Genomic DNA, 26,502 nt, shown 5'->3' with positions numbered 1-26,502 from the left:
CTTGAAAATATAATAGAAGTTCCAAAATAATAGAAGTTCTTTATCTCCTGGCAACCAATATTTTTTTACCCAGTCTGCCACTGAAGACCATCTCCTTCTATGAAACAAGAACTGTCTTCCATTGAAGTGGGCAGCTGCATTGGTCTGAAGCAGCAGCACACAGTTTGAGTCCAGTGGCACTTTTAAGACTAACAACGTTTAATTCTGGATAAGAACATAAGAGAAGCCATGTTGGATCAGGCCAATGGTCCATCCAGTCCAACACTCTGTCACACAGTGGCAAAAAAACAACGACAGGTGCCATCAGGAGGTCCACCAGTGGGGCCAGGTCACTAGAAGCCCTCCCACTGCTGCTCCCCAAGCACCAAGAATATCTCTTAAGTTGGTTTTAAAGGTGCCTGTGGACTCAGACTTCATTCTTAATTTTTCTTTTTGAAATTTGGGGGGTGTTTTGAAGAGAGATAACGAATGTTATGCTGAGAATTTGGTGCCTCTGCCTCAAAAAACAGCCTCCCCGGAGCTCCCAATACCCACAGATTGATTCTCCATTATACCCTATGAGAACTGGTCTCCATAGGGTATAATGGAGTGTCCAGCAGACATTTCCTTTCCCTCACTTTCCGATGACCCTGAAGCAGGGGAGGGCCTCAAAACTGGGGGATCGCCTGCCCCAACTGTGGATTGGCAACCCTAGGTGACTGACCCCTTGTGGGAGCCTAGAGGATTTTCAGAGAAGTTGTTAAATAAAGCCTGCCACTGAATCCCAACTGCTGATATTCCAAGGAGGTCTCCCATCTAAGTATTTGCCAGAGTTGACCCTGCTTAGCTTCTGAGATCTGACAACATCAGGCTTGTTTGGGTGCAGGTTGCATGCATTTCTGATAGGCACAGTTGTTTGGGTACTAGTATATGTGAATGTACCACCTGAAAAAGGTTGTAACAGTCTTATAAAGTATTTAAGAATCTGTACCTCAAATTGCTTCCTTTTCTTTTCTTTTCCTTTGCCATCCACTTTTCCTTTTGTGTTGTGTGTATTATATTGTGGGCAATTCTTCTGAAATGCCTTGGATGCAGTGGCCGAAAGGCAATATAAATATATTAAATTATCTGACAAGCAATTTATCACAGTGTATTTTCTTACCTATCCCTACCACAATTGTCACTGGAGCAAGGGACCTGATCAAGAGAGTAAATATTTGGATTCCCCCCCCCCCCATTGAACTCAATATCCATTTAACTTTGAATTGAGAGTTGTGGTCAAACTGAGAGCAAAAACGATCTGTACAGATCAATGGAGGACCCTTGAAAGCCATACATTCTTTGGGGCTTCAGCAGCAGCGTGCTCAGTGAAAGTGCAACTTCTGCTGTCTGCTTAAAAGGAGAAGCTGTTTCTGCCACATTGCTTCTGCTGTCTGCTTAAAAGGAGAAGCTGATTCTGCCACATTGCTTACTTCCACTCTGATCTGTAAAAAGCACTGGAAATTGATCCAGTGGTGACATCATCATCACATCCTTTATTGGCATAACAGCACAAATCAAACTAATTGCATTAGAATCTATGGGCAAAAGGAACATCTCTTCCTAGAAGCATAGTGAAGGAGTTTTGCTACAGATTCAATGATTTTGCACTTATTTGAGGCTAAAAGTAGGAAGGTCTTATGATCGACTCTCTAAAGGCTGCAGAAAAGGCTTTTAAAAAAAAAACCAATATGAAGATTGTCACAAAATCTGCAATGCAAGAGAACGTGACCATTATCTTCAGTCCCCCTCCTCCCACATGGACACAACCTGTCTGAATATGGAATTTCCTTAAATCTCCCATATAGCATCATTCAGGGCTGGATTAACAATTAGGTCAAGTAGGCACTGGCCTCTGGGCCCCCATTCCTTTAGTGGCCCCAGGTTGGCTCTCTTCTCATTTCCCCCCTGCTTGAGCCCTCCCAACCTGCATGCACAGCCAGCAGCTGAGCCGCTCTTTGCCCGACTTGTCTTGTCTGGCATTATCACCAAGTTTGCCTCTCTCTGCAACTCTCCCCCGCAGCTTTGTCAAAGGGGCTTTTGAGAAGATTTCTGCAGGCTGCAGTGGGGGCCATGGATGGTGGTGGTGGGGCACTCCGTCTTTGAGATAATTTGCAAGGGGCCCTCCAAGATTTTGACTGCCATGGGGCCTCCACAGGGTTTCATCCGGCACTGGCACCGTTGATGGGAGAGAACATTAAAATGGGCCGGCATAAACTGGGTGACAAATGGGGCTGTTATACTTCCCCTCTTTACATTTATTCAGGTTCAGGCAGCATCTTTTTAAAAATCTCTCTTTGGATGGAGTTATTCTGTGGCTAGACTGAGAATTCGCTTCACCTTCATTGCCGCTTTGATCAGGGAAATGAGACAGCACGCTTTAATATGCTTCAGCTTAGATGATACATCTGGAAGTGGCTGAAAGGCAGACAAGGTCACAGGGGCTGCATTTACAATGATAACAATCAAAGTATGTGGTTATTTGAGCGGTTTGACTTATTTCTACAGGACAGTCAAGGGAAGTGATTTTCATGAGGCTACCAAGAAAGAAAGCCCAACTCCACCTCTTGCCTCCCTCGAATTAACTGGGGTGTTGGCATTGTGCTTTGCTAGCTGGGTGCTAAGGGGACATTGGCGCTGGCTTCCTTACATTTGTTTACAACCTGCTGTTTCTGTCACAATCTTTGAAAACCTCTTTTTTCCAGACTGAAGGGGAGGGAAAGACATTTTTATGACTGAACTCTCAATATTCAGACAATGCAAACCATCAACCTCACTTTTTCTTCCCATAAAAGAAAAGCTTCATAATGGGGTCGGGGAGGGGGGGGTGTCGATCAGAGATGGAACTTTTCAGTGATGGCTTCCTTGCCTGTTGAAAGCCCTCTCCTGTGAACCTCACCTGGTGCCTCCTTAATGTTTTTTTAGGTGCCAAATTAAATTAAACATTCCTTTTTAACCTGGCTTTTCACTAAGGGGTTCTATCTCTTTAATGCTTTCGGCTAGGGTTGCCAAGTCCAATTCAAGAAATATCTGGGGACTTTGGGGGTGGAGCCAGGAGACTTTGGGGGTGGAGCTAGGAAACATTGGGGTGGAGCCAGGAGCAAGGGTGTGACAAGCATAACTGAACTCCAAGGGAGTTCTGGCCATCACATTTAAAGGGACAGCACACCTTTTTAAATGCCTTCCTTCCATAGGAAATAATGAAGGATAGGGGCACCTTCTTTTGGGGCTCATAGAATTGGACCCCGTAGTCCAATCATTTTGAAACTTGGGGGGGGGGTGTATTTTGGGGAGAGGCACTAGATGCTATATGGAAAATTTGGTGCCTCTTCCTCAAAGAACAGCTCCCTCAGAGCCTTTGATATCTCCAGATCAATTCCCCATCATACCCTATGAGAATCGATCTCCACATAGGGAATAATGAAGTGCCCAGCAGACATTTCCCTCCTCCCTCCCCCCCCCCCCCCGCTTTCTGGCGACTCTTAAGCAAGGACCGGCATCTCTACTCACGAGTTGCTGCCAACTTCTTCAAAGTAACACAAACACACCATCGCAAGAGGAAGCCTTTCAATCGGAGACTGAAGCCTCTGGAGGTGGAAAGTCACATGGTGGCTGTGGGGGCGGGGCTTCCCCCCACCGACCAGCTGACTAGGGGCTGGAAGGAGCCTGGGAAAGCAGGAGAACCTCCGCTGGAACCTGGGGATTGGCAAGCCTACTTTAGGCTTTGCTTGTGGAGCTGCAAACTTCCAGGTAGGACCTAGGGATCTCATGGGATTATAACTTGTCTCCAGGTTTCAGAGATCAGGTCCCCTGGATAAGTTGGCTGCTTTTAGAGGGTAGATTCTACAGGCATTATACCCTGCTGAGATCCTTACCCTCCCCAAACCTTGCATTCAGCAGATTCCACTCCAAAATTTCCGGGATATTCCCAATCCACTGTTGGCAGCCCTAGGCTCGAGGATCATTTTTATCTCTATTGTTTTAGGCTTCTCAATGTATATTTTATGCCCTGGCTTGCTTTAATGGTCTCAGCTCATTTTTAGTGGCTTGTTCTAATAGCATCAATTCATTCTAATGGCATCAACTTGTTTTTACTGGCATCTATGACAGCTCCCAGCTTCCTTTCTTCCCTCCTTAGCTGAATATTCCCTTTTTCTTCTTCTTTGTTTCTCTATCTGTACCCCAATTGTTTAAATACATACAGGTGTATTCTGACCCGGCCTAGGATGCTAAAAAACAATTAAAAAAAACTTTTATTAGTATGTCTGATTATGGCACATGAGAGGCTGGTATCATTATACACAATTCCCCTATGGTGACGGCCAAATGGAGCTTTTCCATTGACTTACAGGTGCATTCCATGCACTCAACAAATAATTGGCCCATCACGGCTCACTCAGCATCTCTGGCCTCTTATTGGCTGACCCCCCCTGCCCCTACCTACTGTAGGCCTGGAAATGTTGAACAAACCACCAAAACAGTCTTACCTCAGAGAAAGACACATCTCCAACTCTTCTCTGTGTCCTCTCTGTCAACCAGCTTCAAAAAAAGCATCACTGGCAACACTTCTGCCACACCATCAGCTGCCCACGCAGATGACCACCCAGCACACACAGCCTCTAAAGGCTGCAGAAATAGCCAGGTAACCACCACTGCCATAATGCAACTAGGCAGCAAGGCCTGGCCCTTCTGGGAGTGTTGCTTCACAGGCAGTGGCTCTGTCCTGTCACTCCCTCTCTCCCTTCTCCCCTCAGCCTCGCCCCTAGCCAGATGCTGTTGCTAGGCAACCAACTTCTGTCAGTAAAGGGAGAGGCCTCAGGTGAATAGAATGGCATGCAATCCTCCCTCCAAAGTGGTTATTTTCTCCAGGATGGGGAGAGAGGTCTGTTGCCCGGCGTTCAGTTGTGATCCCAGGAGATCTTCAGGCTCTACCTGGAGGTTGGCTACCCTAGACCTGGCAGCACCCTCTGGGTGACTTGATGCCACCTGACTGACATGACTTAAATAGGCCTGGCTGCTTTCTCCTCTTCAGGAGCAGCCCCACTATGACAGCCAGTGTGACTTAGCAGTTGCCAATTCCATTTGGAAAATTCCTGGAGATTTGAGGGGTGGAACCTGGAGAGGGTGGGTTTAAGGTGGAGTGGGACCTCAGAGGCACAATGTCATAGACTCCACTCTCCAAGCCAGCCATTTCCTCCTGTGGAACCACTGTTGCCAATCTCCAGGTGAGGGCTGGAGATCACTCGGAATTATAACTGCTATCCAGATGACAGACATCAGCTCCCCTAGAGGTGGTGGGGGAGTGAATGCCTTCACTTGGATTAGTAGGAAGACAGCAAGGATTACTAGGAAGACAGCACTCACCCAGAGCCTTTTTCTAGAGCCCATTGTATTTTCCTCCACAACGGGCCTTATTCCTAGCTAATTCAAAGCACATAAACTGTTTCATTTCACTGTTACAGAGAAATGATCGAGTCATGCTGGAAGCTGCCTTATATCAAATCAAACCTCAGGATTGTCATTCAACGGATCACAAAGATCTCAGGATTGTGCATTTAGGCTGAGAGATTTTTTCCAAGCCCTGTTTCATTCTTAACTGAATATATTAAAATGAGCTCAATATATGATTGTGTAAATGCAACTGTCATGCTGAACTCAGCTCAGATTGCTCCCATATGGACCGCAGGAAACCCCTATGTATTTGGCAGCATCCACACGAGATTGAGCCCAATCCAGATATGTCTTGTGCGATTCCTATATTTCCCCCTCATGAAAATAAAAATGTCATTTTCTCCAGCTTATCAGGGGAACTGTAGGGGCAGAGCATCCATGTGGATGTTCCACCTGCAGCCAATATGAGGAAGAGCTAAGCTGTAGCTTTAAAATAGAGCAGCTGAGCTCTGAATTTCCTCTCCTCCCCCTTTTCATTCCTGTCAAGGGCTTTTTTTTAAAAAAAGTTACCATCTGACCTTTTTACCATAGTTCAACTGGAAAGGGGAGGGGGCTGGCATACTTGTCGGGATGTTGGCACTTTATTTGTGATGTGATGAAGAGAAAAAGGTTTCAGGCAGTGAAGCAGCAAGCAGTGCAGGGATGGGGCGTATGAATACTTTCCCAGCTGCTTCTACACCACTCGCTACTGCTTCTGTAGGGGGGACACCTTTTAATACCCCATGACTAACCCCAGACTATTCTCTCGTCACTGCGGACACTTAATGCTACATTTATTGTTTTTGCTGGTGGCAGAGGCCAGCAGTTGGTGATGGGTATGTACACAAACACCTTGCCACTGGGAAAACTGAACATCATTAAGGGTTGCTGAAATGAAAAGCTTGGTTCCCAGACAATGACAAGGTCTTGTGAAGCTTTCTGTGCATCTGATTTCCAGGGAGGCTGGAATGCGGTGAACCTTTCTTATCTTAGAAATGAAACATGGCAAATAAATCTATTCTTTCATGAAGGGTCTTCAGGATCTCTGTTTAAGGCATCTGAAGAGGTAAGGGGAAGACCCTGGGAAACAAAATAACTATGGGATATCAAAAAAGACATGTTCCTTTTTTATAAAAAAGTAGTTGGCTTCTCTTGAAAAGGAAAATCAGTTAACCCAGCGCTTGTTGCCTTTAAAAATTAGCTTGTATGAGTGCATGAGCCCAGTACGTTTCATTTTATTGAACCAGGAAGCTCAATTCCTACAGCTATTCCCTGTGTGAAAGATCCAGATCTGAATGAAAGTATCATCGTCCGCTCATTGGTAAGCCTTTCCAGATGTGGCAGCCGGCAGCCCTGAGCTTGGCAGCTTGCCAATAGGTTGCCTGCAGTCTTTCAGCTTCCCTGTGTCTGCAGTCAGAGCTGCAATGCCTGACGCTTGCAGTGGGGGGGGGGGGGGAACGGTTTGACAACAAGCCCTCTGCTAAGTAATGAGAAAATGTTCAGGAAATAACTAAGCCAAGAATGCCTTTGCTGCTGAGGCCTGATCGCTGTGGTATATATTTTCTGTATTGTGGACGTCACGTTTTCTCTCTGCATTATGGATCTCCACCCAGTGCGAGCCCCTTTGAGAAGATCATTCAGTGATCATATCAGAAGCTCCACTGCCAGGGCCCTGGATGCTATCTGGAAAACCACAAGAGACCGACGCCTGGCAGGTGAGGAGGTGGTTAAAAAACTATTTGTAGTGACCCAGTGAAACTTATTCCTAATGATCCTAGGGAGGGGCTATTGAATAAGGGTGAAAACGTTGGACCCCAGCAGTATTCCCTCATCCGCTTGTTATTCCTGCGTCATGTGGATTGTTTCTCTTCAGTGCAAATGGTTAAAGAGCTACAGCCTTGTAATGATTTTTTTTTAATAGGCACAAGCAAGGGATTTAACACCTTTGTGATCCTCTCACAGCAAAATGAGCAGAAGTGTTTGGTTTTTGCCCGGCAGTCGAGTTTCAGGGCTTTTATTGAGATGATTTTTGCTCCAGAGGGCTGCCTCAAGGGCCATCGCCTCACCCTGGGGGGAGTCTATAGGTCTTTGGGCAGTGTGACAAAAGATTACTGAGATTGTCTCAGACAAGGCTGTCCCTACTTTAAGGGCCAGGCAAGTGCTATTTGTGGCAGCACCGAATGCTGAAAATACCGTAGTCATGTTGGTCTGATGCAGGAAAATTAAAACAGCAGTTTAGCAGCATCCAAAAGATTAACAGAAACTTGCTCCAGCGTAAGCTTTTGTCAGATAGACTTTACCTCATGTTTAGACAGATGGTCTTATTTGAGGCTTGTCAGACTCCAAATATTGAACAAGAAGATTGTGACCTTATTTTGTTCCCCTGTTTCCTGTCTTTCATTCACGGTAACATGCTGTTCTGTTGTTGTTGTTGTTGTTATTTTCATTGTCATAACATTCAGAATACTTGAGAGAGATGAATGTGCCCTCACTCATGGTCTCTGGCCACTCAGTGTCCAAATTGTAATTAACAATCCAGACTTGAAGTATCCTAGTCAAACCTTGACATCTAACATGTCTGGGAAATGGGTGTGGTGAGGCTGCTGTGATTTTACTGGGAGTAGCTTATACTGGACAAGTATTTATATGGACTGTCAAAACGAATCACAATAGTAAAGATTAAACACAATGATCTAAACAACACAAGCTCAAATTCAGGAAAACAAGCACAAGCTGACACTGTGCCATAGGCACAGTGGGGAGTTACACAACTTCAGTAACTTGCCAGTATTCTAAGCACAGTGATGGTCCCCCCCCCCCGCAAAATAAATCCCTCCTTAATGTTATATGGAGAGACAGTTTGGTGTAGTGGTTAAGTACATGGAGTCTAATCTGGGAGAACCAGGTTTGATTCCCCACTCCTCCATTTGCAGCTGCTGGGATGGCTTTGGGTCAGTCATAACTCTCTCAGAGCTGCTCTGTTCAAGCCCCACCTACCTCACAGGGTGTCTGTTGTGGGGAGGGGAAGGGAAAGGAGATTGTAAGCCACTCTGAGACTCCTTCAAATAATAAAAGGTGGGGTATAAATCCAACCTCTTCTTCTTCTTTTATACTGATACTCAGTTTTCATATTATGTTTGCATGTTATTCATAATCAGGGGTGGTTTTGTAGAAAAAATGGTGGTGGAGCTCATCCAGGGATTGTTATGCAGCTGCACCTACTATTCAATGGACAAGGAGGCGGAACTCTCAGAAGGGTTCAGGAGCTGCACTCCTGTGAGCTCCCACTGAATCTGAGGCCTGTTCATAATAGGTTTCCAGGTCCTCCCTAGCCACCAACAGGGGAGGGGAGTATAGCTGCCAAATCCTGTTTTGGGAAACTCCTGGAGATTTGGAAATAGAGCCTGGAATACAATTCCATAAAGTCCACCCTCCAAAGTATCCATTTTCTCAGGGGAATGATCTCTATAGTCTGGAGATGAGGTATAATTCTGTGGAATCCTCAGGTCCCACTTAGACCCTGGCATCCCTAGTTCATAATGTTGTCCAGGGCTTTTTTTTGTAGGAAAAGTCCAGCCAGAATTCATTGCATATTAGGCCACACCTAGGCTTCCCAATCCCCAGGTCCCAGCAGGGGATTCCCCTGGTTTTACAGGCTCCCCCCTGCCCCCAGCCAACTGGCCAGGGGGGAAGCTCCGCCCCCACAGCCACCAGTACCTCTAGATCTTCCGCAGGTTTAGAAACAAGTCCGGTTTTAAAATGTATATGTGTGCACGCCTTTAAAGTTGAGCAAAAAGCAGGAAGTACTTCATGGGGAAGGGTCAGTAGCAGCCTCTGGAAACACAGTCACTCTGTTTGTTTTGCTTTCGTTTCAGAGCAAGTAAGAGTGTGTGTGTGAGAGAGAGAGAGAGGGAGAGAGCAGCGTAGCCCCTGTAATTTTCAGGTGTCGTTGTGGAGGAACCAGACCCAGTGAGAGTAGGCTTCCCAACCCTCCCGCCCTGGTGGGGGACCCCAGGATTTCCACCCTCTTCCCCCGCTCCCCCCAAAAATGGAAGCGGGGGGAGAGGGGAGAAACGGCGCCGAGCCGCCGGATCCTGGAGCCGATGAGGCCGCCGCGCCGCTGCCGCCCCCTCCCCGCCCATTGCAGCCAAGAGGCGGCAGCAGCGCAGGGGAGGGTGAGGCAGGCCAGGAGCATGGCAAGCCACGAATCCGGGCCCTTCTAGGACCCGGACTTGCGGCTCGCCACGCTCCCGGCTCGCCTCCACCCCCCCTCCGCTTCCACCCCAGAGGCGGGCGAGGCGAGGCGGCAGCGGCGAGGCAGCCTCTTCTCTGCTCGCCATGGCTGCTCCTCCGAGATGGGCTCAGGCTGAGCCCATCTCAGCAGCCACGGCGAGCGGAGAAGAGGCGGCAGCTGCGGGGCGGCTCGCCACACTCCCCAGCGCAGTTTCCCCCCTCCCCCCTAGCTCCACCCCAGTGTCTCCTGGCTCCACCCCCAAAGTCTCCTGGCTCCACCCCCAAAGTCCCCAGATATTTCTGGGGTTGGATTTGGCAACCCTAAGTGAGAGAGAGAGAGAGAGAGAGAGAGAGTGTACTTTTCAGAAGTCTTTGTAGGGGAGGCCGTGTCTGTCTCTGTGCTTGTTTTGCATTGTTTTCAGAGTCTTTGTATAAGAGCCTGTTTATGGGATGGAGGAAAACTTCCACCTCTCTCTTTTTATTTGCCTGTATTAGCCTAAAGAACAGCAGTTCCTGGGAGTAAAGCCCCAGGGAGATCACAAAAATGTGAGCTTGCAAACTCTGTGCATTTTGGCTGCTTTTTGTGTGTTGACACTTTCATTTACTAGAATTGCAGCTATTGGGGGATGAGGAAATGAGGACTATTCAGGTGAACTGCACTACTGTATTTTTATGCATTTATTCTGGAAGTGGGAAAGTCTGGCTCCGCCCCAGAGTCTCCTAGCTCCACCCCCAAAGTCCCCAGATATTTTCTGAATTAGGCTTGGCAACTGTAGCCGCACCTGATGTCACCATTGTTTCACACACGGCTTTTAAAAAAAAAAAAAAAAAAAGCCCAGCGGGGACTCATTTGCTTATTAGGCCACACCCCCTGATGCCAAGCCAGCCAGAACTGCATTCCTGTGCGTTCCTGCTCAAAAAAAGCCCTGATGTTGTCCTTGTACTCCATTTCCATATTTTCAGAGAGCTTTCTAGGAAATCCTGGAGTTCTGCTGAGTTTCACTTGCCACTGATGTCAACAGTTTCCTAGAATGTCTGCCTTACCTCCAATAGCACCATATACCACTGCTCCAGAGTCTGGGCCCTTGTTTTCCACTCAGTACTTCACACACTGAGAGCGATAGTTTGTAGCATGTGTAATCTGTGCTTTTTTGAACCTGGTGTGACATACTTATGAAACATGGGAAGTTTTTTCGAAACAGAACAAGTATTAACAACTCTCTCTATATTTATCTCTTTTTTAAAAAGCAAAACAAAAACAAAAGCTATGGCTGAGAAATGTCAGCAGCAAAGATGCCTGCTAATTATATTTCTTGAGACTGTTGCATTCCTAGAAGCTAGGAATGAGAATGAAGCTTTCTCCCCAAGCCTCTTAAAATAGACTGATAAGAGTGGACATGTTTATATTCTTGATGGCAGACATTTATGAACAGTCGTTGGTTTTCTTTCTTTTTTTTAAATCTACCTCAGTGCTTAGATCTGGATTTTGAAGAGCTGGAAAAAGTAGTGATTTCATTTTCCAGAGTCAAAGATTATCTCAGTTTGACAGGTTCGATAATACACCAGAGCTGCTTTCAGTCAAATTTCGTATCATCCAGTTGACACGTTGCTTTAGAGCATATAATTGTTGTTTAAAGTATATTTGAGAGTCTTTTCTGAAAAGTGTTTTCAAACATTCTGGGAAAGAAAACTGAACAGAAACTGTCAGAATGGCATAAACGTGCTCAATCTAGTTGTTAATTTATTTTTTAAAATGATTTGTTAGACTTTGTAGTCACCACTCCCCCAAAGGGACTTGTGGCAACTTTACCAATGGACCAAAAGATCCGATCACTGACTTCAGTCATGCCATACATTCAGTCCTACTGAATCATCACATATTAATGTTGGATTAGGAACAAATGCATCAGCATAGTATCAAGCAAAGGAGAGTCATACTGAATAGATTGGTAATACAGATTCACAATAACTGATGGGAGGTGACATACTGTAATACTAAAGCAATGGTGAAAAGGCTGTGAAGAGCTGCATGTGGAGAAAAATGCAGACATCAGCCTAAGAGCCCCTGAAACATTACAGTTCAGCCGGGGCTGGCCCTGCCACTAGGCAAACTAGGTGATTGTCTAGAGCGCCAGCCTTCTGGGGGGTAAAAAATTGGGTGCCCACCATGTGACTTGGTGACATTATCAGTGCAGGGGGCACCAGAAGTTTACTTTCCCTAGGGTGCCAGACAGTCTAGGGCCGGCCCGGTTCAACAAAGATTATGCCTTTTTGTTCTGTAAGATTACAGTTGTTTTTCCAATAATCTCATTAGGGTTATCATGTTCCCCAAAGTTTGAGGTGCACACTTTCAACCAAACTATACACATTTCATATGTATGTTTGCCCAGTTTGGTGAAGTGGTTAAGTGCACAGACTCTTATCTGGGAGAACCGGGTTTGATTCCCCACTCCTTCACTTACAGCTGCTGGAATGGCCTTGGGTCAGCCATAGGTCTTGCAGAATTGTCCTTGAAAGGGCAGCTGCTGTGAGAGCCCTCTCAGCCCCACCCAACCAGGGCTGGCGCTGGGTTTTCTGCTGCTGGAGGCAGACCCCAGCTCAGTGCCCACCCTCCCAATCTTCTTTTAGAAAAAAAATTGTGCTGCTCTGCACACGTGGACAGCACAATGACATCACAAAAAGTGACATCATCAAGCAGGCCGTCCCCCGTCCCCCTCAGGCTTCCAGATCAGGGTAGGAGGTGAGGGGAGCTGACAGTTGTGTCCTGTGCGCAATTCAAGCCCCTTCCCCCACTGATTGGGGGGCTAGGAGCCAACAGTCACCTCTCACATGCCTTGCAAGGCACGGGGGATTCAAGTCCCTTCCCCCATTCAGCCTTCCTGGGGGGGGGGGTGGAGAAGTGGAGGTCACTTCCCCCATGCTTTTCAAGGTGCACGGGACACAAGCCCCGGCCTGGCTTATGGGGGGGCACCCAGTGGCGCCCCAGGTGGAGTGGCACCCTAAGCAGCCACCTACCCCGCCTACTCTCACACGCCTGCTCTGCACCCACCTCCCAGGGTGTCTGTTGTGGGGTCAGAAGATATAGGAGATTGTAAGCCGCTCTGAGTCTCTGATTCAGAGAGAAGGGTGGGGTATAAATCTGCAATTCTTCTTCTTTTTGTGTATTTTTCATGTATCTTATGCATAGCTCATCAGCAATTTGCAGGGCAGAGTTAACATCCTAAATCTAATCTAAGAAGAGTTAATCTAATCCTAAATCCTAAACAAAGCAGAGTTAACATCCTAAATTGACTGAAACCAGTGGGTTAGAATGGTGTAATGCTGTTTAGGATTGCTCTGTTTATGTGGTGCTATTGTAGCAGGAAACCCCTCCAGTAGGCAATTGATGGTTGGTTCAGTGTCAGATGAGGCCTGAGGCAGGGTCAGGAAAACAGCTTTCTCTTTATTGAAGTAACATGCGCATGGATCAGGCCCATGTGGCTCACACCAAAGCTGTGGGTCTGATCCCGATTACAGACAGAACATTGGGTTTTGTACTGCTTAAAGTTATACATCAGCAAAAATCAAGCAAACTGGAAACACATCACAAACTGGAAACACGTCACATCACAGGCAGGACATACTTGGGTTTTTTTGGTACTTTCCATACATGGCATTACATGGCAGCATTGTTTGCAGTCATAACACAAGCTAAACCACAGCTTTCCAGTTTAGTAAACAACTCTTTTTGGGATTCTCCAGGATTCTACCTCCCGGGTTTGCATTACATATATTTCTGTTTCATCAAGCTGCATGTTGTAATATCAGTTTGCTAGCTAGTTAATCACAGTCGCATTTCCTAGGCCCTTTGGGACTTTCCAAGCAAGGACAGCTTTTTGCAATACCACAGACATATTTCACATCACTTGAAACGCCTTTTACACTGCTCTGCATCAATGCTTCGTTCATGTGGCCCTTTCTTACATGCCTAGGAAATGCTGGTTGCCTCTTTGGGATCAGTCAGCAATTTTTCTCCAGGCCAGTTCGGCCAGGGATCCTGAAGGGTTTTTGCCATCTTCTGGGCATGCAGCAGAGGTCACTGGGGATATATGTGTATGGGGGAAGATATTTGTGAAGTTCCTGCATTGTGCAGGGGGTTGGACTAGATGACCCTGAAGGTCCCTTCCAACTCTATGATAAAATACATTGGAAAGCCACACTATAATGCCTACACAATTTGGTCACTGCAAAAGGAGGTATTGTTTCTCTGTAGCCATTCGTCCACTCAAGGCATCTGGCATCTGCAAAGCTTTTCTAACGGTAGCTCCTGCCTTGTGGAATGGGCTCCTGGTAGGGTTGCCAACCTCCAGGTGGTGCCTAACGATGGGGAACTCTATGGAGTTATATCCACCCACTGAAGTCCCTCCTCTCTCCAAACCCCAAATCTCCAGGTATTTCTCAACTCAGAACTGGCAGCCCTAGCTTCCAGAAGCACTATGGAGAATGCTTTCATTGGTGTTTAAGCGGTGTGTGAAGACTGTGGACAGCAAAGTTTGAATTTTTAAATGTGATTTTGAATGAATGGTGTAAGCTATCTTGAGCCTGAGTAGGAAAGACAGGATATAAATAAATGCTATCAAAATATATGGCACTAGGAGCAGAGAGAGGTTTCTTCACCTCCACCACACCGACATAAATATGTAATTCCATGCAGATACTTACTATATTGTTACCCTGCAGGCAGGCAAATCAAGATCAGCTTGTTCGGGAGGTTAAATACTCTCTTACCTCACTGATAGCCTACAGAAACTTTCAAGAACTTTCAGCCACAGGATGCTGGTAGTTCATACAGCTGACACTGATGAAGTTGAGGCTCAGTTTAGCTGGTGCTTGGAACTGTCACAGACAGCTTAGAAACAACTGGGGGGGGGGGGCGCTCAGTTCTGAAGGGGAAGGGGCAGGGGGAACTTCATTCAGGGTTTAGAGTTGTTTATGGAGTAATGTAGAGGGACATAGAAAGGGGGCAGCGGGGAGCTTGTCAGAACGCAGGGAGATGGACCTTAGATTTCAAGATTTAATGAGAACTTTCAAATCCAGTTTGACTTCTTTTGTGTGTGTGTTTTTAAGAAAAGCGGAGTCTCTTCCCATAGCTAGTTCCAACCGAGCTGTCATTCTTCTGAGCTATCCAACACTCCTTCACATTTTTTCTCCGAAGAGGTTGTGGTGTGAGTCTCTCACTGTTTATCTTCAACTCTTGGAATGTTTTCTCTTTCAACACCCTTGCCCCTCTAATTTGAAGGCTGATATAAGTGAGGCATCCAGCAGCCTATACTACAATGAAAGTAGAGGCATACTTGCTTTATCATGGAAGTTGTTAATGAGTATCCAGCATTAATTCACCTAACATCAATTTAAGCTAGAATTTTCAAAAAAATGTACTTTTTTCATATGTTCCTCCGTAGCTTCACTTGTAAAGGGTTTGTTTGAAGTAGCAGTATAATACTGTCCAAACTATACGTGTTCTGGGATTTGTAATTCCAGAACACAAAATAATCCAAATTCTATGGCAAGAAATCCAAGACTAACCAGAATGAAACCAGAAAATTTGCCATATCATTATACATAAATTTAGTTTTGTGTGATTGACAGTGCAGTGCTGTGCTAAGTTTGGGGGGAGGGGTGGGCTCCCTCTTGGGTATCCTGCCCCCCCCCCCCCCGGGGAAAGTGTATGTGCAATACATAGCCTCTCCTTCCCGGTGTAGTGAACGCCGTGTGGTCACTGTCCGGCTATGCCTGGCAGATGGTCACTGCAATGGCCTCTCCTGCATTACTGCATCCGTGGCAACACCTTTCCGCTGGTCCCCCCCGTTTCTCACAGAGATTGCCACGTCATGGTGCGACCGAATGTCCGGCGGTATAACCGGATGGGCAGGCTGGGCTCACCAACCTCGCCAGCCAAGAGAAGGAAAACTCTAACATCAAACCCGGGCAGATAGAGCTCGTTAATGTAACACCTACCACCTGGAGGACTCGCTGCCGGCGTCCCGGCTTACTGGGCCATGGCAGATGACCCCAAGGTGAAAGGGTGGAGCCAGTACCGCGCACACTGTGCTTCACCTAAAAATTCCTCTGCGCAGGCCTGAAGGGCATATCCACATCCACAACCCACAACACACCAAGTCCTGCAGCGATGGGCAAGGGGCGAAACGGCAGGTGGAAGATGCCACTGGAAGCCACAGTCCCGATCCTGCATGTAGGCGGTTCAGGGTATTGGTTGCCTGATGCTGACCTGGAGACGAAAGCATCTTTCGGCAGCACCCTGAACGACCAAGCAGCCTTATCTAGGGACAGCACTGCTTGCTCCACACGGAGAGGGGCCTAGAAAAGGTGGCCTAAACAAAGCTCGTCTCCCCCACCCCAGTTGGCTAGCCGCAGTCAACGGGCATCCTTACTTGCGGTCAAAAAATAAGAATCACACTGCTACAGCACCAACCCCAAATCAGACTTTTCCCTGCAGCCACTGTGGCCGGATCTGCCTGTCCCGCATTGGTCTTGTCAGCCACCAGCGAGTCTGCAGCAGACGTGGACTACTGCACCCTTCTTAAATCTTCGTTCGCGAAGTCAAGCCGAGAGCTGTGCTAAGTTGTGCTGCTTTTGACCCACAGAAATCAATACACTGGAGTAACTCTGCAGCAGTCAGACACGTGCTTTGGTCAATGTTGTTGCTGTTGCCTTCCAGATTTAAAGTGCACAATCAAATGGTGACATCTGCCTCCTGTTCCCTAGTCGTTGGCTACCCGTTCTGACCCACCTTCGAGTCGGAGTTATTAAGGCACTATGAAAAGTCTGGTCCCCAGGCCCCCAGGAGCTCTTTGCTGATTTGGGGGGAACATACAAGCAACTTCCCTTAATGTCCCTGACATTCCCGTCCTACCACTCTACTGAGCAAAGTTTGAAGCCTTCCTCTAGCTTAAAAAACATTTCTTAAGTTTGAGGAAGGCTCCCTGGAAGATGGTTGGATCCACCCATGTTAACAACAGTACACCCGTATACCATATTCAGGAAATATGATTATCATGGTCTCTGGACTACTCTTTTAGCACATGAATTTCCTGGACCCTCTTAAATTCAGCTTCCAGCCTTATTTTGCAACTGGCACAGCCATGGTTGTCTTACCAGTCAGTCTTCACCAGGAAGTGATCATGAGAAAAGCATCTTTGTTAATTCTCATGGACCTTTCAGCAGTTTTCAGTACTATCAACCACAGTATCCTTCTGGTTCACATAGTCAGGGTCGGGCTGAGAAGCACCATTTTGCTCTTTTTCTGATCCAGGAGGGCTGGATATGGAAGGTGGTGCTAGGAGACTGCTACTCCTACTCCATGATATTTGTTTTGTGGGTTCAATCTTGTATCTTAAAGCTAATTATCCCCTTCTTGAAAACTGGGATGGTTTGTCTGGAGATTTGGAATGTGGTATCATTAGTATGCAGATGACACCTAGTTCTGCCTGACTCAGCCAATTCTAAGGAAGTTGGGAATTGTTAAATCAATGTATGGGGTCAGTTATGAACTGGGTCAGAGTGAACAGCTTAATCTTCATCTGGACAAGACAGAGTCTTATTTTAGTCCAGGGGTGACCAAACTTGCTTTAACGTAAGAGCCACATAGAATAAACGTCAGATGTTTGAGAGCCACAAGACATGAATATCAGATATTTGAGAGCCACAAGCGAAGGAAGGAAGGAAGGGAGAGAGGGAGGGAGGAAGGGAGGGAGGGAGGAAGGGAAGGAAGGAAGGAAGGAAGGAAGGAAGGAAGGAAGGAAGGAAGGAAGGAAGGAAGGAAGGAAGGAAGGAAGGAAGGAAGGAAGGAAGGAAGGAAAACAGATGAAGGGAAGGGAGGAGAGAGAGGTGAAAAGAAAGCAACTTAAACTTTAAATACATTCTCCAAGCTGGCCAACAGGGCAGAGGGGGCTTGGAGAGCCACATAATATGGGTGAAAGAGTCACATGTGGCTCCTGAGCCACAGTTTGGCCACCTCTGTTTTAGTCAGTGTTGGAGATAAATCTGGAGATGGTATACATAAGATTTTGCAAGGGTTTGTAATCTCTTTGAAGATCCAGGTGCGTAGTTTGGCTGCCCTCTGGGTCTCAGCCTTGCTCCAGAATGCTTAGAAGGAATCTTGTGGCCAAGAGTACCATTTACATTAGCTAATGTTAATCTTTAAAGCCCTAATCAGTTGGAGATCAGAGTACTTCAAGAACTATATTCCCCACACAAACCTACATGATCTTGAAAGGCTCTGCTTATTCACCTTTGAAAGTTCAGCATGTGATTATACAAACCTTTGGGTGTGAGTGGTTACACAGACTTTCTTGGTGGAGACCTAAGAATACCTTTTCCCTATAAGACTCATCTGGCACTTCCTTTATTTGTTTTTCATGTATTGGTGAAGACTGCTTTGCTTAACTGGAATTTTGAATTGCCTTAAGGCTATCTTAGAACATGAAGAGTGAGGCATTTGTACTTCCCGTCTTCTCCACATCAGCTTCACGTACAAGTGCAACACTGCTCTTAGGAAAGGAGGAAAGTGGAGCAGCAAAAAAAAGAACATACGCACACCCTGTGGTGTGAAAATCAAATCGGTCTACAATTCAGTTAATCATTTTGAGCTGGCAAGGGTAGTGGCAGAACATTCCTAATTGCAAAAAAGGCACCTGCTAGGTTTTAAGCACAAAGTACCACCTTGCAGTAAAGGTATTTTGATTTGCAAATTGTGTCTTTTTAAAGGACTGGACACTCTGTAGGACCTGGCCAGTACAGGGGCATTTTGAACAAACAATTACTATGAAATACATTCCCTCTTAGAACATTAGGTCACCATTCTTCACTATAACAATAAATAAACTTAATAGCAACTGTAAATAGAGCACTACGGTTACAAGCCTCTCAAATATGAGATACCTTACCCAAACAAACACCTTTCTCAGATTTTGTGATCTCAATAGAGTACTGTAAAGTGAAATTATTCTGGAATGAGGGAATCAAGCCAGGCTTGCAAATTTCAGTCAGGGCTGGTTCTACCACTAGGCAATTGCCTAGGGCACTGGCCTTCTGGGGGTGCCAAATTGGGCACTCCCCCATATGACTCGGTGATGTTACCAGTGCCGGGTGACACCAGAAGTTAGCCTTGCCTAGGGTGCCAGACACACTAGGGCCAGCCCTGTTCATAGTGAAAGGATTTTTCTATTCCTGCCTTCATATAAAGAACAGAACTACATATCATGAGGAAAACCCTGTGTCTACATCCCTCTGTTTTCTTTGTGGAGGATACATTTCAGACGGACATGAATGGGAATTGGGAAAGAGTACTTAGCACTTCCCCTTTACACATATTCTTCCCTATAAAAGTTCCTCCTGGCTTTTAAATCTCGTTTCTTTCCCAGTTGGTCTCTGGGACTAGACGTAACCCACATGATGGTAGAACAGCCCCTCAGTGGGAGGGAGCATAGGGTTGCCAATTCTGAGTTAGGAAACTCCTGGAGATTTGGGGGATGGAATCTAGGGAGGGTGAGATTTGCAGAAAGACAGCAGAGTGTAATGCAATTGAGTTCACCTCCCAAAGGAACCGTTTTCTCCAGGGGAAAGTTATCTCTTTAGACTGGAGATGAGTGGTAATTCTGGGAGATACCCAGCCACTGCCTGGATGTTAGGCAAACCGGAAACCACAGTGTACAGATTGATAAGAAAACAACAAAACACTGTGTAAATTACACTCTTCAAATCAATGCTTTACATCTTTACTCATGCATCACTTATTATGGCTCACATCAAATGCTCTTAACCCAATAACTATAACTTAAAAAGTTCACAGTCTTTAAACAAAGGCTCTATTGCAAATAAGATCCAAACTGGATGCTTCAAATGATAGGTACCAAATCCTGCTGTCTTTATATCCCTCTTGCTGGTAGACACAGATAGTACTGTATATCCTTGAATAAATCCTGAGGTAGCAGTCCTCTGTTCAACATGTGTGGCTACACGAGTCCCAGGTTTAATTCGTGTTTCATGTGCCACTTCCACTGGCCGCATATTCTTGAATCAGGAACCCGTAATAAGGCAACCGCTCACATCAACTTGCTTTGTATTTCTTAATTTGCACAAATGGTTCTGGATGTTGGCAACCCTAGTCTGCAAGCTGAAGATCAACAGGCAACAAGCACTTATTCAAGTCAAGTCAAGTCAAGTTAGCCTTTATTGGCATAAACTATATAGATATATATATATATCAGAGCAAATTGGTTAAAAGAGATAAAATGGAACAATTATGTACATATATTGTACATCAGAGATTCTCTGACGTGCCTTTAAAGCACTTATTCCTACCATCTGCCAGTTCTCCTCTACAAGCGCCCTCCCTGTCACTGCATTTGTGTTATTTTGGCAAAGGCAAGTTTCCAAAAGCAAGGTAACATGTAGTTCTGGGCATAGCCATGGTTTTTAAAAGACTAATCTCACTAAGCCTTTCTAAAAGGGAAAGTCCTAAAATATTCCACGGATCAACATATCGAAAGGACCTTGTTTAACAAATGCTACGACAGCTACAGAGCAGCGAACATCTGACAGCTCCCTGACGTCATGGGGTCGGGTGATGACTTCCAGATGTGATGACTTATTGATGTTTTGATTAACTTCTAAGCAGCACTGTCTCTATGTTTTTGTTTGCCGACTCCAACTTCTCTTGCACATGAGTGTTATTGGAAGGGAGTGGGAAATGAAATTAGTGTTTGGCACTAACCCCAAAGTAGCTGAACTTTCCCGTTATCATGTGCATTTTTGGTTCTGCGACAGGATATGCAGCCTGTGGGAAGGTCAGTTCAAAGCTGTGCTACGATAAGGAGAAGTGTACTGGATGGCTATTTTCAATTAAAGAGTGCTCCACAATTGGTTTATTCGGTCCAAGGTTTTGCATTGTAAATTAAGCTCCCCAGACAACAGGAAGCCCAGAAAATAGGAGAACAGGAATAGATTGCATTCTAGCAATTGTTTTCACTGCTTGTTATCTAATATTTATTACCCCACAGAGGATATTTATTCCTATAAAGAACTGTGGCATACTTTTCAAGATCAATTTATTAGATATAGAGATTAAGAAAATTTGCTCTCTTCCTTGCTTCTTTTATGAGTGGATCTCCTTTCAGAAATCCACAAATGATAGAAGATCTAAGTGACTGTAAGTGCATTTGTTTGTGTTCATCCATTGTTTCCCTTGCCTCTTCTCTACCTTCTGTTGTCTCTCTCTCCCTCTCCTGTCTCCATCTAAATCTAGAACATAATATCTTTTGGTGCAGTTCCTTGTTTTTGTTACTCTGAGAAGCGCCATGACTATTGAAGGTTATGCTATAAACAATCAATAATATTTGACATCTAGTAGCCAGAGGGACCATTTCTATCACATCATGCAGGAAGGTTCAGCCTTGAAGCAAATGGCCCAAGTGTTGGAGGATGTAGTCGTCAGAGCTTAGACCGAAGGAAAATAACAAGCTAATGAGAGGGGTGGGCTACAGCAAACTGCTGTGGGCTGCTGAAAAGAAAGAACCAGAAGAAACTGGGAGTGGGCAATGAGTAGAAAGGAAATGAAGAGTAGACTGCTACTCTTGGCCCCTATTCCCCCACACACACACTCCATGGAACTCCATGGGCATTTTAGGGCCTTTACTTGCTTACAGAACAGCCACCAAATGAATACTGTCTGTGAGTCTTATGGAGGAGAAATAGAAAAAAAGAAACAAGATATCAAGACTTAGCCAAACAAACAGTTCACTTATTTCCACTAGAAGTAAATGGGCTATGTTGTTCAAATAATCTGCAGTACTAATGCGGCTGGCCTCATCAGCATTGGCACTCTTAGAGAAATACCCAGTGAACTGGAATCCAAAGAACAAATGGCAGTGCCATGGATGATTGTATCCACTTGCCCTGACCGTGACCTTTGCTCATTCACCCAAGATAGAATCTGGACAGATACTATATGCCTACAAACACATGTGTATGCAGTACTTATATGTGCTGCCCATATAATCAGGGTGGTTGAATAACCATGCAAAGAGCCTACATGTTTTGAGTGTTCAGGCTTTCTTCAAAGTAAATCTGTAGAGAATGAGTATGAGACCAACAAGTACAATGCTAACCCTCTGCCTCCTCCTGTTCTATCACTCACAGTTGTCATTTTAAAAAGTTGCATACATTTTAAAATTGAGCTCAGTTTTAATATTTAAAAATTATATATTACTCAACGCCAAAGTTGCATGAACCAAAATTTTAAGTCCCTAAATGGGATTAGTGGCTTGCAGACTGAATTCGGGTAAGGGAGGTCTTGGCATGCGTGTCCAGTCAGCCCTGAAGTTCACCTAATGGTATTTAGTCACTCACTTTATCTCACCCAAACCAACCTCTCAGTCATTGTAAGCTCAAAAAAGGGAAAACCCATATGTGGTACCCTGAATTCTTTGCATGGAGGCACAATACACTTATTCTTGTGCCTGGCCCTGAAAAGGTGCTGGCATCAAAATGGGAGACTCTGCAAAAACTGACCTGTTGGAGTTCTCTCTTTTCCACCCCTCCTTCTACCCACAAAGTAATAGCTGTCAATCACATGAGAAAGAATCTTCTATCAAGTTGTCTTTGTCAGGTTACTAGAGTGTTTAAAAAAACTTAGACTTATCCATAAGTCCAGCTCACACACTTCAGTTGTGCCTGTGGCAGCCCCTTTAGAGATTTTGGTGACCCACAGGTTTGAGCTATAACATATTCTGTTAAACTTTCCCTGTGAAGTTAGACACCTTACTGTCGGGTAAGAGACTGAAGAGAATGAGGAATGTCTGAGCAGAAGATTAGACAACTGACAGGCCCAGGCCACAAACTCATTGATGTTTTGCCTTGGAATTGACCGACAGGCCTTACACTGTCCTCTTTTTGACATTTTCATAGAGATTTTGCCTGTCTTCATTTTGACATTTTCCAAACAGCAAGAGGCAAAAGTGCTTTTGATAGTTAAGATGAGATTTATATGAGCCGCATTTGTAAAGCAAGTGGGAATGGTCTTAAAGACATGAAGACATTAAGGCCCTGTTCACACAGCTTGTTGAGTCCGTGTTAAACTGACCCGGTTCTGTTCCGAATATCTTTGTTCCGGATATTATCTATCAGACTGCCATACTGCAATTCGAATCACTCCACGATGAAACCGTCTTCTGCCGTCCACACAACGGTCCATTCAGTTCAGTTCCACTTTTATGCACATTTTTTCTCCACTTTTATGCATGCTCATAGGTTAAAACATTATGTGGTTATGCAGTTATCAACATATCGCTATGTGGTAAAAAAAAAAAATGGCAACCGTAAACCGGATGTCTGAGGCTCCTTTTGCTCCAGGACAGCCTTCAGACATCTGGAAGATGGTCAAGAACTATCCAGATGGGGAAACTACAAGGTGAAACTGGAGGAAAAAAACACCGCAAAGGAGCAGGTAACAAAATACTCCGGTTCCAAGAAGGATTGCGGGGGCTACTACGAGTTAATACCGGGAGGCAAATGTTGCTGTCTGATCAGCTACATTCAATCCAGTATGAAACAGCAGTGACAACTGATTATACTGTGCGTCTGAACAGCCCCAAAGTGTTCTTTTTCCCCCCCTCAAACACTAAGCACTGAAAAAATGTTCTGGAAGTTTGCAGCAAATACTGACTTGTACAATGTTGATAGGCTGGTGCCTTTGTTGCTGCCACCCCTGGAGCAGTTCTGCAGTTGTTCTTAAATGTTTTAACTTCTGACTTTTTCCCTCTAAAACAAAAAGACAGGTTCACTTTATTTACATGCAAGATCAGCTTGCAAAAAGACCAAGAATTAATGGATAAATGTGCGTGTGGTGCCTTGAAAAGGGGCCTTCTCAGTCATGGCACCAAAAATACAGAATCCCCTTCCTAAGGAAATTCATCCGACTCCTATTATTGTCATTCGCTAGCGGGTAAAGATTTTTTCCCTTACTGACTCTGCACTTTATGTGTTTACATGTTTTGTTTAATTGTTGTGCCCATTTTAAAATTGTTTAAATGTTTTGTATTGTGAACTACCTCAGGGGACCCTAAATTGGGTGGAAAGCTTTAAAATGTTTTACGTAAGTAAATAAATAAATGAAGTGGATTGCCAATCTGTAGCAGAGAAGTTGAGTGAAACTGATGGTAGGGTTGCCAGGTCCCCCCTGGCCACCAGTGGGAGATGGGGGGGGGGTGGATTGGGAAACTCCTAGAGATTTGGGGATGAAGCCTGGGGAGGACGGGGACTATAGTGGGGTATAATGCCAGAGTCCACCCTCCAAAGCATCCCTTTTCTCCAGGGGAACTGATCTCTGTAGTCTGGATATGTTGTAATTCCAGATCCCACCTGGAGGCTGGCATCCCTGCTTGATGGCAGAACCAGCATTTGATTTGCTGATTGTATGAATTGTGGGCCGAAGAGGAATCCATACTTACATCATATATGACAAACCCACTGTAATTTATATATGTGTGGGTGTGATCTAGTGATGCTGATCAGGTAGGGCGTTCAAGCTCCTGATTCTCCCGCTCCAGAAGTCCCCAACACACTGGTCCACATTGGGCTGGCAGGGGGACCCCCTTTCAACGTCGCTGACATGATGACATCACTCTGGCAATGTCATCGCGCTGGCAATGTCGCTTACCGGCCACTCTAGGAGCTTCGGGGAAAACTCTATGGTTTTCCCAAATGCTCTAGCAATTTGGGAAGGAAACTCTATGGTTGCCATGGGGGACTTGGCAACCCTATGATCAAGTGTGAAGAGTAAAAGCTTGAACTGCAAGCTTCTCCAGTTTGAAAATGCTTATCCCAATGCAAGACCAGACAAAACTCTTTTTCAGATTCTGACCTGGACTTAGACCTCCCACTCTGCTGATCCCACCAGTCCCGCCCCCCCTGACTTCTCCTTCTTCACCTAAGAAGAGAGCCCCAAATCTCAATTGTTCCCTCCTTCTAAATACTGGAACAGAAACACAGTTTTGGCAAGAAGTGTTGAAAACATGGATTGTACCAGTTTGAGGTTACACAGGAAATAGTGTCAACAGCACAGTAGCAGCATAGAAAATACCGTTAAAATTAACTGGAGACATTTGTTTAAAGGAGCCAATAAAGTATAAATATCTAAGCCAACTGGGGAAAAGAGAGGAGTTCAGGAGGTCATGTGAATTTTGGCCTTTCACTTAAATAAACTACTTATTAAGTTCCATTTGTGTTTGGGGAAGAACTCCTCAGCAGTTTATTGCTTTTTTAAAAATTAGTGGGTAATCCTCTATAAGGGAATGGCAGAATTACAAAATATATGCTTTAATTTAAAAAAACTGAGGGATAGGAGATATTTTTGGGGGAGAAGCAGCAGGGCAAAGCACAGGATCCTTTCTTTACCTGCCAGTTCCCCCCACAAATCCTCCCTACCTTTTCTGCCTTTTAAAAAATTGTTATCCCAGCTGCAAGGAGTACTGTTTCAATTGCAGAGGAGGGGGGTGTTTCCAGGGAAAGATTGTCAATTGTCGGGCTGGGCATGGCTGCCCCCTCTTCTGCAAATCCTGCCCTTGGTCTGTGGAAGATCTAATAGTGAGGAATTTGATTATCTTCTATCTTCTCATCCCTTTATGCCTTGCATCAGCTAGGGTTGCCAGCCTCCAGATGGGGGCTGGGGATCTCCTGAAATCACATCTCCAGGTTACATGTTTTATTTATTTGTTTTTAAAATATTTGTTCCACTTCTCCTGGAGAAAATGGCTGCTTTGGAAGGTGGATTGCATGACGTTATACCCTTCTAAGGTTCCTCCCTTCCCTAAACCCCACTTTTCCAGGCTCTTCTGTTAAATCTCCAGGTATTTCCAAACCCGGAGTTGAATCTCAGACCTAGTTCCTTCTGGGAGCTGCAGTGAAGCCTTGTCTATTTTTTGCCTTTTCGGATTTTCTTTGCTCCCAGAATTATCTTTCTGTTCTTCCTTGAGGTCCTCCTTCTGTTAGCCTTGCTCACCAAGCATGCCTGCCAGCGGGCTGGAACGCATTCCAGGTTTCCTGAACAAAAGGATCTCTACTTTGACCCTTGATTACATGCTCTCCCGTGACCATCCTGCCTATGGAAGTCTGCTCCAAGGACATATTGCAGGTTCCCAGAACATGATATAATTCTATTTCAGAGGACATCTTATAACTCTATTTCAAAGGTATATTCTCCCCTCTCCATATTTTATCAGTGGGGAAAGTAGCATGGATAGAAATATTCAGAAGCTGTTTCAAATTTAAGTGTTCACTGTAACATTTATGATGAGTCTTTGATGGATGGTCAGATGGAATACGTTTCCATGACTTTCCCTTCCATCTCTGAAATAATCTGAGAAGCAAACCTTCGTGTACTGCCACATTTCATTTGGGACTGTTCCTGTTCTGAAAGCTGAAATCGTGTTCTCCAAAAGATCCTTTGCAAACCCAGTTTTACGAGCCCCGTGGTGCAGAGTGGTAAAGCTGCAGTACTGCAGTCAGAGCCCTCTGCTCATGACCGATCTCAGCAGAAGTTGGTTCAGGTAGCTGGCTCCAGGTTGACACAGCCTTCCATTCTTATGAGGTCGGTAAAATGAGTACCCAGCTTGCTGGGGGGAAAGTGTAGATGACTGGGGAAGGCAATGGCAAACCACCCCGTAAAAAGTCTGCCATGAAAACATTATAAAAGCAACGTCACGCCAGAGTCGAAAACGACTGGTACTTGCCCAGGGGACTACCTTTATCATTTTTTAAACCCAC

General features: G+C 45.3%; 1 protein-coding gene across 2 annotated transcripts in view; it reads left to right on the top strand.

The window, feature by feature from the left end:
- Positions 1–26,502, top strand: part of DLC1 (DLC1 Rho GTPase activating protein) — a 340,623-nt gene that overhangs the window by 157,651 nt on the left and 156,470 nt on the right. The window contains exon 1 of one of the 2 annotated variants that reach the window (XM_060246398.1): positions 6,917–7,163. The exons of the other annotated variant lie outside the window; for it this stretch is intronic. Coding sequence (XP_060102381.1) covers positions 7,046–7,163 — 118 coding nt within the window. The 5' untranslated portion in view covers positions 6,917–7,045. Of the gene's footprint in view, positions 1–6,916; positions 7,164–26,502 lie in introns of those variants that run through there. 2 annotated transcript variants of the gene reach the window in all.

This window comes from Heteronotia binoei, chromosome 9 (assembly GCF_032191835.1).
Source record: "Heteronotia binoei isolate CCM8104 ecotype False Entrance Well chromosome 9, APGP_CSIRO_Hbin_v1, whole genome shotgun sequence".
NCBI lineage: Eukaryota > Metazoa > Chordata > Lepidosauria > Squamata > Gekkonidae > Heteronotia > Heteronotia binoei.
This window is presented reverse-complemented; position numbering and strand designations above follow the sequence as displayed.